At 36.6% G+C, this 12,068-nt stretch overlaps 1 protein-coding gene across 1 annotated transcript in view; it reads right to left on the reverse strand.

Annotated features, from left to right (window-relative positions):
• The window catches only part of ANKRD31 (ankyrin repeat domain 31), a 144,451-nt gene that overhangs the window by 104,896 nt on the left and 27,487 nt on the right, over nucleotides 1–12,068 (reverse strand). The window contains exons 6-8 of the mRNA XM_032593356.1: nucleotides 10,665–10,708; nucleotides 3,191–3,399; nucleotides 2,599–2,947 (exon numbers count right to left, since the gene is read on the reverse strand). Coding sequence (XP_032449247.1) covers nucleotides 2,599–2,947; nucleotides 3,191–3,399; nucleotides 10,665–10,708 — 602 coding nt within the window. The remainder of the gene's footprint in view (nucleotides 1–2,598; nucleotides 2,948–3,190; nucleotides 3,400–10,664; nucleotides 10,709–12,068) is intronic.

The following is a 12,068-nucleotide window of genomic DNA, read 5'->3' on the forward strand; positions in this document are numbered from 1 at the left end:
CTCTCTCTCTTCCTATCTCTCTCAAAATAAATAAACATGAAAAAAATTTTAAATGAGAAGAAATTAAGTATTATCTTGTCCTTTGATTACATAAAAATGCCTCTTATAAGATGAAAGTACAAAAATTCACATAGTGAAAAATTTAATATTACAATAATAAAGGATAATGCAGATTTAAAAACCTAAGAGAAGAAGAGGAAAAATAAAAACTATTTTTATCACTATTCATCCCTAAATTTCAAGGGCAAACCTAAGGTTACTCTAGGTGCTTTAATGTCACAGGAAATGGGTAGCAAAAAATGATGAGACATATAAAAACAATAGAAACGTCGCACTAGACCAGATCAATGTTCTATTCAGCCCAGTGTTTGTTGTTTGACAGTAGGAAGGATATTTTGCGGGACAAGACAGTAGATAACTTCTGTTACATTAATTTTAAAAGATTACCAGTATATCATGAATGACTCTAACTTACCCTTAATAATACATTATAGATTTAACTTTCATGAAGATATAAATATTTTTATACATATCATGTAAACCTTTCTTCAGCTTATTTATATATCCAGCTTACAAAGCTTTTTGGGGTTTAAGTTCCATATTTTTATTACAGCTGAGTAAAAAGGTATTTAATTTGTTCTAAATCAATCTCTTTTTTAAAGAATTTCTTTTTTTTTTGAACACTTGCTAATTCGTGCTCACTCTATTAATACCGATCAACTGGAATTTCCTACATTTTACTCATATTACCTCTTTTCAGATTAGAATACCACAATATTTAATTTAACCTTCATGCCCTATCCCCATGATTAGTTTTTATTTTTCTAGATTTTTTTAGTTTTATTATGTCTGTATTAGAATGCTTTTTATGAGAATTTCACGCAGCCAGTTATGTATTCTTCAACATGAGCCTAGTATCATGTTATATAAAGTGTCCCAGGTATATTCATTACAGTATCCTGGCAATAGCCAAAAGCAAAAGAAGAAAAGAAAGAAAACAATCCAAATGATCATTAGTGAATTAGTTAAATAAATTATATTTTATATATGTATACACACACACAAAATATCCATATAGTGGAATAGTATTCAGCATGTAAAAAGATTTAAGTAGTATGCTACACTTGCTGACACAGATAACCAAGATGTATTATTATTAAATTTAAAAAACAAGTTCCAAAATGTCAACTATACTTCAATTAAAAATATTTTTAAAAGTCGCAAAGTATTATGTATAATATAGTCTCATTTATATAAAGTAAACTTACATAAAATATGCACAGAAACAGGGGCACCTGGGTGGCTCAGTCAGTTGAGTGGCTGACTTCAGCTCGGGTCATGATCTCACAGCTTGTGAGTTCAAGCCCTGCATCGGGCTCTGTGCTGACAGCTCAGAGCCTGGAGCCTGCTTTGGATTCTGTGTCTCCCTCTCTCTCTCTCTCTCTGCCCCTCTCCCGCTCACACTCTGTCTCTCTCTCTCTCAAAAAATAAACATTAAAAAAAAAAAGAAAAAAAATATGCACAGAAACAATTGGAGACAGATATACCAAACTGTTAATTATTTCTGAAATGATTTCAGGAGAGTCTCTGTCTGTGCTTAGTTCCTGTGTGTTCCAAATAGGAATTCCATCATTATAGCATATATAAAAAATTAAAATTAAAACTTCATAGTTTTCTAGTTTATCATCTTGGGAAATTACCACTAAAAAGTTTCAACAATTTCCTTCTGCTTCCATAAATAAAAACACTCTTTACTAATTTCCTATGCCAAATCACTAATGACTCTGAATACATCTACAGTGGACCAAGTGATTATTTCTGAAATGTGGAATTGTGGAGGACTTTTTCTTATTATTATTCTTATTATTATGTATTACTGTAATATTTGATTTTTCTGTATAATCAGGATCCATTACTAATGAAGTCAGGAAAAACATTTTCTTTAAAAAGTAAAAAACCTGTCAACATAAAAAAGAGACTTGGCAAGCGGTAGCCCACTGCAGGGCCTCCAGGCATAATACTGCAGGGATTCTAAACCCAAGGAATTGTACCACTTGACAGGATCCTCAGACACAGACTTCAAAGTTCTGCTGAAGCCAGGCATAACTTTTCCCTCTCTTGGAAGCTCAACCACATATGTTCTATCCTTAACCAGAAATTAATGTGCAATATCTCATCTCTACTCCACACCCAGGGAGACATAGTGATTTTCTGAGCTAATGGGAAAAATTCTGGTAAATAATTATTTCCTTCATAAATACAAGCAATATAATGATACGTCTTCTCAGGTCTTTTGGTGAGAAACTTACATATTTTGACATTTAGACGCCTTGAAACGTCTACCCCAGGCATCTCTAGAAAGATCAGTTTATACTTTAAATTCAAAAGCATCTTCTGAGCATTGATATTTGGGTAGAAAATATGAATTTAAAATAAAGTATATCAGCAATGAAGACTTGCCAAAGGTCATTATAAAAGGCAAAATGACAGACTCATACTTGCACTTACATGCTGCAGTGAAAGATGCTTGTCCTGCAGCTCAGCTAACTTAGAATCTTGGTCAAAAAGCCGAGGAGAACAAAGAGACTCCAAGTTCGCCTCTGTTACTTGTATACAATCTTCACCGTTCTGAGACATCTTGGGCTCCACTCCTAAACATTCATTTCCAGCAGTGAGACTGCTGCCTCCCTCTGTTTTGTGACAGATGGGTCCCACAGTGGCTTCTGATAATGTGTTTAAGGCTGTTAACAATTCATCTGGCAATGCATTATCCTTTGTGTTTTTTAGTAAATCTCTGTGACATGTCAAAGACACTGATATGGAACTTGGAGACTTGCTCAATAGGTTGGTCAACTCTTCAGGATCGAAATCACTCATTATTTCAAATAGTCTTTCCTCCTGAGTGATTTCTGGTGATGTGAGTGACCTTTCTAAGGTAGACACAAATGTTTTTTTTTTTTTTTTTAATTTTTTTTTTCAACGTTTATTTTATTTTTGGGACAGAGAGAGACAGAGCATAAACGGGGGAGGGGCAGAGAGAGAGGGAAACACAGAATCGGAAACAGGCTCCAGGCTCTGAGCCATCAGCCCAGAGCCCGACGCGGGGCTCGAACTCACGGACCGCGAGATCGTGACCTGGCTGAAGTCGGACGCTTAACCGACTGCGCCACCCAGGCGCCCCGACACAAATGTTTTAAGAGAGCTTTCTTCGTCTTTGGTTTCTTCAGAATTCATGGTCGACATGGCTTCATTTCTAGACTCAGAAAACATATTTGGTACTGCTAAGACCTTCTCTGGCTCTATTAACGATTTCTCCTTTACAACCACCACATTGGATACTCTAAGAGCAGTACGTGAGAGAAAGCTAATTTCAGGAGAGTCTCTGTCTGTGCTTAGTTCCTGTGTGTTCCAAATAGGAATTCCATCATTATAGCATATATAAAAAATTAAAATTAAAACTTCATAGTTTTCTAGTTTATCATCTTGGGAAATTACCACTAAAAAGTTTCAACAATTTCCTTCTGCTTCCATAAATAAAAACACTCTTTACTAATTTCCTATGCCAAATCACTAATGACTCTGAATACATCTACAGTGGACCAAGAGTAAAAATGGCTGGGTCATAATTATAGATGCCAATTATTTGTTTAGCTAAGTTTACATTATCTGTGCTAAGAGAAGAGGCAGAGATGGCATGTATAGTTAAATTAGAAACTGATCTCAAAAATTCACTGGAGTTAATAACCATAAAATTCTCCTTTGTCTAAAATAACACTGAATTTTTATTTACTTATAATGTTTATTTATTTTTAAGAGAGAAAGAGCAGGGAAGGGGCAGAGAAAGAGGGGAACAGAGGATCTGAAGCAATCTTTGTACTGACGGCAGAGAGCCCAACGTGGGGCTGAAACTCAAGATAATGACCTGAGCTGAAGTCAGATGCTTAACAGATCATAAGCCTCTTAATCACTACTAAATTTTTTAAAGATCAATAACCAGTAATAAATTTGGTATAGTTTCACCTACTTTTTATTCCCCACCTCAGTATGAATATGTAAATGTGAAATAAAAAGGCCAAATGACAAAAGGTCAGAGGAAAACAGAGAAGAAATAAAGATGGTTCTATGTAAATATTAAAAGCCCCAGATATAAATCAACTGTGGTTGATTTAAACACATAAAACAAAGCTTATATTTTTTTTTTCAACTTTTTTTTTTTATTTATTTTTGGGACAGAGAGAGACAGAGCATGAACGGGGGAGGGGCAGAGAGAGAGGGAGACACAGAATCGGAAACAGGCTCCAGGCTCTGAGCCATCAGCCCAGAGCCTGATGCGGGGCTCGAACTCCCGGACCACGAGATCGTGACCTGGCTGAAGTCGGACGCTTAACCGACTGCGCCACCCAGGCGCCCCTTATATTTTTTTTAAAATTTTTTTTTCAACGTTTTTTATTTATTTTTGGGACAGAGAGAGACAGAGCATGAATGGGGGAGGGGCAGAGAGAGAGGGAGACACAGAATGGGAAACAGGCTCCAGGCTCCAAGCCAACAGCCCAGAGCCTGACGCGGGGCTCGAACTCACGGACCGCGAGATCGTGACCTGGCTGAAGTTGGACGCTTAACCGACTGCGCCACCCAGGCGCCCCAAAGCTTATATTTTTAAGTGACTATTATTTTTCAAAGACATCATCTTAATAGGTTATACCTATTCTTATAGTTTTTCCAATGTTCAAAATATCATTAGACTTCCTCTTTTGAAATTGGTTTCAAAAAATATTGATAAGCCACTCAAAAAAATGTCTCAATACTTTAAAGACACTGCACTTTTTTCTAACCATTAAAAACTGTTAATTTGCTTGACCCTAAATAACAGAATGAGTTTCAATGACTTTTGGCTATTTCTAAAAATCAAATCCACCTTCCAATGACACAGCACTCTAATAGAATGCATTGTAATTTGTAAGCCCTCCAATGTTCTGATTTGATTTGAATAAGAGAAGTGAAAACCATTTTATTCTTCCCATCCTTTCCAACTGCCACCATTTAACTTTTCTGTAAACAGCATACAGAGTTTAAGAAGACATTTATTTATTAGTAAACTATAATTTGCTCACAAAAGTAAAAGGAATTTAGAAAAAATTCAAGAACCCAGATCCTATCCATTCTTTAAGTCACAGTACAAGGTCTCCTTCCTATTTGAAGGCCTTGTATCTACTAAATTCAAGGTCATTGGGGCACCTGGGTGGCTCAGTCAGTTGCGCATCTGACTTTGGCTCAGGTCATGATCTTGAGCTTCGTGAGTTCGAGCCCAGCATTGGGCTTGCTGCTGTCAGCCTGTAGGCGCAGAGGCCACTTCAGATCCTCTGTCCCCCTCTCACTGCCCCTTCCCTGCTTGCGCTTTCCCAAAATAAATAAATATTAAAAAATAATAATAAAAATTAAAAAATAAATTCAAAGTCATAGATATAATAAAGTACATATGTTGGACTCTGCCCTAAAGGAACTTAATTTCTAAATGAAGACTGAAGGCATAAACACAAAGACATTAAATAAAGTATAAACAATGTCAAAACACTGTATGAGTTCAAATGAATGGCATAAACAAAAGAGCCTAGTGTTACAAGAAGTTTTCTGGGGGAAAAAACCAGAAGGTAGAAGAGGGTTCTCATGACTGCTTGAAGAATGGTTGGTTAAACAAAGTTAAGCAGGTTTCTTTACCATAAGACTTTTCAGAGCATGTGCATTAAAATCTCTGAGGAGACTTTAGGATATAGGTTCTCCAAATTTTTTTGTTCACAAATATCCTTTTTCTCAAGATCTCATCTACTAATGTCATAGGATGCAAGCGACTGAAAAATGCTGGCATAGTCAGTGAATAACGAATGCTTAAGAGGGAGCCATTACTTTGGTCAAGATTACCACAGTCATCTGAGACAGATCCACACAGGAGAAAGGACTTGAACCAGAAATTAATTTGTGAAGGATTTAAAGAAGGGAAAAACACATATTAAGTACCACCTAGGTGCCAGACACCACGAACTATCATTGCTCTCAGTCCTCACAGTAATCTTGTGAAACAGATATTGCTATTGGTATTTTACACACGTAAATGGACACACTTGTCCTTGAAACACACACTATCTGGTTCCAAATGTTATGTTCTTTCCCTTGCTTTCTGGCTCCTGACTTAAACAAGAGCATGGAGATGGTAATGTGTAACATATAGGTGAGATAAAATAAGGTACAAGTATGGCAGGGTGGACCTAGGGAGGTCCTTGACTACTTGAGTCTGTTGTGGGCAGAGTCAGTCTTACAGTTCTCTGATTCCCCACGGCACTCAGCAGAAAACAAAGCCAAAACAAGCACTCAACACATGGTTAGTGATTAGCAACTGGAAGATGGGTAAACAGTATCTATCTAGCAGGAAATATTGAAGGAACTGGGGTAACACACAAACAGAAGGCATTTCTGCTACACCATCTCAGCAATTAGTTTGATAATAAGTTACATACTTCTCCTCTAGATAAACGGTAAGAGACTAATACTACTGGATAAGAAACACAGATCAATAGACAGTATAAGGAAGATGGCAGAACAGAAAGACCCTAAGCTCACTTCATTCCACAGATACAACTAGATAACACATCAGAGTAAATAACTCAGAAAATGACCCAAAGACTGGCAGGGCAAACTCCATAGGTAAATATAGAGAAGAGGCCACACTGAAGAGTATAGGAAGGACAGAGATGCAGTGGGGAGCTAAACAGACCTGCGGAAGCTTCCCTGAGGGAAGAACTCCAGGGGATGGAGGGAAGAACTCCAGGGGATGGAGAGAAGAGAGAAACATACCATCACACTGACGGGAAGGGACCCAGGTAAAATAAATCCCTATAACATTTGGCTGTGAAAACCAGAGGGGCTGAATTTCATGGGTTTTCACAACCAGTGGGACTTAAAACCTAGAACTTTAAAAATCAATAGGCTCACCTCTTGGAGAGCCAGGAGGGTAAAAGGAAACTAAGTCCCCACACTTAAAGAGACAACACAAAAAAATAGCTTACAGAGATATACCATAGAAGCAGCAGTTTGGAAAATACTTGGGGAACAGGGGTGGGAAATTTGTTTACTCATCTCAGAATGTGTGCCAGAGGTGCAGGGATAGTTGGAAGACTTCTCCAGGAACAAAGTAGCTGGCAGGTGCCATTTCCTTCCCCATACTAAACACCTGGCCATATAGGGGGACCAGTGGGATACAGACAGTTGTTGCCTAACTTTTAACAATACACCTGCTCCCATGGATTTTATGGATCCTCCCTTCCAACCCTACCAGGCTTGGTCCCCACCTGTACAGGACTGGGAGCAAATCTTGGTAACACTGTGGTCCCACCACTAAGCACTTTTTGGATCCACCCCCTCCAAAAAGCTCTCAGTCACAGCCCATCCAAAGAGATGCAATTAAGACTCCGTACAAGCTGCCCTAACAGGGGCCAGCACCACTTCAAAAGAGACTCCTGCCCCGGGGAGAAAGAAAAACCACAACATACACCAGTCTAAATGCAGCCCCAGTAGTGGGTGAGGGGCAGACTACAGCTTGCAGCTTGGAGCCTACTTCAGATTCTGTGCCTCCCTCTTTCTGCCCCTCCCCCACTTATACTCTGTCACTCTCTCTCTTTCTCTCTCTCAAAAATAAATAAACATCAAAAAAAAAAAGAATAGTTAATATCTATTGTTCTCAAACTATTCTAAAAAATGAAGAGGAAGGAAAGCTATCAAATTAATTCTAAGAGGCCAGTATTAACCTGATACCCAAACCAGATAAAGACATCACAAAAAAAAAAATGACAGGCCAGTATCTCTGATGAACACAAATGCAAAAATCCTCAATAAAATGTTAGCAAACTGAACCTAACAATACATTAAAAAATCATTCACCCCAGTCAAGTGGGATTTATTCCCAGGATGCAAGGGGTGGTTCAGTATTTACAAAACAATCAACATGATATATCACATTAACAAGAGAAAGGATAAAAACCATATGATCATTTCAATCAGTGCAGAAAAAACATCTGACAGAGTACAACACCTACTCATGATAAAAATCCTCAACTAAGTCGGTTTAGAGGGAACATACCTCAACATAATAAAGTCCATATAGGAAAACCCACAGCTGATGCCATACTCACCTAGGTTAGGAATGAGACAAGGATCCCCACTCTCACCACTTTTATTAGTGGAAGTCCTAGCCACAGCAATCAGATAACAAAAAAGAATAAGATATCCCAACTGGGAGGAAGAAGTAACACTTTGACTATTTGTAGATGACATGATACTATATTTAGAAAATCCTAAAGACTTCACCAAAAAACTACCAGACCTAATAATTCAGAAGGTTGCAGGATAAAACATTAATATACAGAAATCCATTGCATTTCCATTAACTAATAATAAAGAAGCAGAAAGAGAAATTAAGAAAACAATCCTATTTACAAGTGCACCAAAAAGAGTAAAATACCTAGGAATAAACCTAGCCAAGGAGGTAAAAGACCTATACTCTGAAAACCATAAAGCACTGATAAAATAAATTGAAAACAACACAAAAAAATGGAAAGACATTCCATGCTGATGGATAGGAAGAACAAATATTGTTAAAATGCCCTTATTACCCTAAGCGATATACATATTTAAATGCAATCCCTATCAAAATACCAACAGCATTTTCCACAGAACTACAACAAATAAACCTAAAATTTGTATGGAACCACAAAAGACCCCAAATAGCCATCTTCATTCCAAAGTTAATAACTCTTGGATTTCTCACATTTCATTTTTCATCCTAGGCTGGTGGCAGATAATCAGGTTAACCAGTATACACAGTGATAAGCAAATTTCCACAGGTCCTAAAATGTAAACAAGTTCACACACAATTTTTATCAGAAATAGTGCTTGGAAGGACCTATTTTTTATATTACGTTTTTAAAAATAGGTAGTCCTTAAGTGACTTTGTTTCAAAAGTTCACATGTGAGCTATGTGATGTTTAATTAACTGGTGTTGACTTCAAACAATAAAAATTCATTAAAAGCCATATTGATACATTAAAAAAAAAAGACCCTGAATAGCCGAAGCAATCTTGAAAAAGAAAAATAAAGCTGGAAGCATCACAATCCCAAATTTCAAGTTATACTACAGAGCTGTCATAATCAAAACAGTATGGTATTGGCACAAAAACAGACACACAGATCAATGAAAGAGAATAGAAAGCCCAGAAATAAACCCATGATTATATGGTCAATTAATCTTCAACAAAAGAGGCAAAAAAATGAAATGAGAAAAAGTCTTCAACAAATGGTGCTGGGAAAACTGAATAGCTACATGCAAAAGAATGAAACTGGACCAGTGATACCATACACAAAAAATAAAATCAAAACTGATTAAGAACCTAAATGTGAGACCTAAAATCATAAAAATCCTAGAAGAGAACCCAGGCAGGAATGTCTCTGATATCAGCCATAGCAATATTTTTCTAGATATGGTTCCTAAAGCAAGAGAAACAAAAGCAAAAATAAACTCTTGGGACTACAAATAAAAAGCTATGCAGCAAAGGCAACAATTAACAATCAACAAAACTAAAAGACTGAATGGGAAAAGATATTTGCAAATGACATACCCAATAAAGGATTAGTATCTAAAACATATAAACAATGTATACAGAAGTGCCCGGGTGGCTCAGTCAGTTAAGCGTCTTACTGACTCTTCATATCAACTCCAGTCATGATCTCACGAATTGTGAAATTCCAAATTATAGAAGCAGTGCAAGTCCATTGATAGATGGATAAAGAAGAAATGGTATATACGTAATGGAATATTATTCAGCCATAAAAAGGAATGAAATCTTGCCATTTGCAATAAATGGATGGATCTAGAGTATAATGCTAAGCAAAGTAAGTCCGTCAAAGACAAATACCATATGATTTCACTCATGTGGAATTTAACAAAACAAATGAACAAAGCAAAAAGAGACAAACCAAAAAACAGTTAACTATAAAATACAAACATGCGGGGCGCCTGGGTGGCGCAGTCGGTTAAGCGTCCGACTTCAGCCAGGTCACGATCTCGCGGTCCGTGAGTTCGAGCCCCGCGTCGGGCTCTGGGCTGATGGCTCGGAGCCTGGAGCCTGTTTCCGATTCTGTGTCTCCCTCTCTCTCTGCCCCTCCCCCGTTCATGCTCTGTCTCTCTCTCTGTCCCAAAAATAAATAAACGTTGAATAAAATACAAACATGCTTATGGGGGGGAGGGAGATGGGGGTAGGGGTGAAATAGGTGAAGAGGATTAAGAATACACTTAATTCTTAATCTTGACTAACACTGAGTAATTCATAGAGTTCTTGAGTCACTACATTGTACACTTGAAACTAATATAACACTCTGTGTTAATGACACTGGAATTAACATACAAAAAAGAAACACAGATCAAGACAATACTATTAAAGATAAAGGAAGAACAAATACTGGAAGGGGTTGTTAGACAAGGATACATTTCTATTTATTGAAATGGTTTAGTCATATTCTCACAGAGGGAAAGAATCTAAATGGCTAAACTTTAATCAATATAATGTTTTAAAAATCTAAACACATGATCTGCATAGCCAATCTCTGTTATATAGACCAACCTTTTCTGGGTGTGGTAAAATTTCAGGATTTTCAGCCTCAGGCCCTAGAAGATAACCATACATTTTACTCCAGTTTTATTAAAGCACTAAAAACATACCCTCTCACTTAGCATTTCTTAATCATGTAACTTGAAATGACTCCCTCAGACATTCGTGTGATTTATAAAATATTTTATAAATATTATACCTATCTATTGATGTAAAAGTATCATTACACTGGCAATAAACTAACAAAAGAAAATTTTTTCCATTTCTTTAAAATACACTACTTTACATGAAGACAGGTAAAATTATAATTATTTAGAATTGGTTCAGCTAAAACCCAGCTTCTCTATTTCAGCTGATTCTAAGAATAGGTAAGTACAAAGAGCACAAAATCTTATCTCCTTTCTCAGGGTCATTATCTTCTCCATTATGGGTAATAGAATATAAATTAATTTATGCTGTCAAGTTAGGCATGTAAAGGAACACCCCATGTAGGGGCCAAAAGGAATCAGGAGGTTGTCCTAAATATGACTTCCCCTTTACCTCCTCACTCTGCTCCCTCTGCAATTCATACCAAGTGAAGTTGAAGGAGGATCAGGAAAAAAGGTATTTCTCAAATTCCATTCCTCTTGCTTCATACCTTCACCATCAAGGACCAGGTACTCTGACATACTTAGGTAGGAATTTAGGGCTCTTTGGAATTTCAGGCATATGCTTGAGTCATTCACTGGTTTCTTTTGATTAGGCAGTATCTAGAGCTACAGCATAATCCAAGTAATTGTCTGGTAACCTTACCATGCATCCTCACAAGCAACACAGGTTTTTCAGGAAAAAATAAGCATAAATACGCTTATCACATGGTGCAAAAATCTGCATCTGTTTTTTTGTTTTGTTGTTTTACCTTTGCCATTTGATGATGACAAAGCTATGAAAATCAACTAGGAAGGCTAACATCATGGCATTGCACACCCTCACAGGATGAAGAGCAAAAAGTTATTATGAATAAATAACTTCTTATCCTTGCATTAGAATTCTTTGTGCCAAGCAATGATGATAATACATGATACTGTGTATATCTTATCATTTAAAATCTTATCTCTAGTTGTTTAAAATTTTAGCACAAATGAAAGAAACACTGTAATACAATAGATACATTTTCAATTATCTCTTTTTTTTTTTAACTGTCTGATCCTTGGGGAGTTAGTTTAAAAACACAGAAAAAGACTTCATCCACTTTTGCCTTCTCTAAATTGTAAAGCAAATCCTCAAAACCACCTCCTTCTACATTGTTTTTAGTCACCTCATCACCAAAAATGATCATTCTTCTATGCTAATACTTACTATTTTTAAAATTTGACAAGCTGGTATAATAAAATATAGTATACTAGTTTGACTACTATATTAAAAATAAATGTTATT

Source organism: Lynx canadensis, chromosome A1, assembly GCF_007474595.2.
Source record: "Lynx canadensis isolate LIC74 chromosome A1, mLynCan4.pri.v2, whole genome shotgun sequence".
In the NCBI taxonomy this organism is placed as follows: domain Eukaryota; kingdom Metazoa; phylum Chordata; class Mammalia; order Carnivora; family Felidae; genus Lynx; species Lynx canadensis.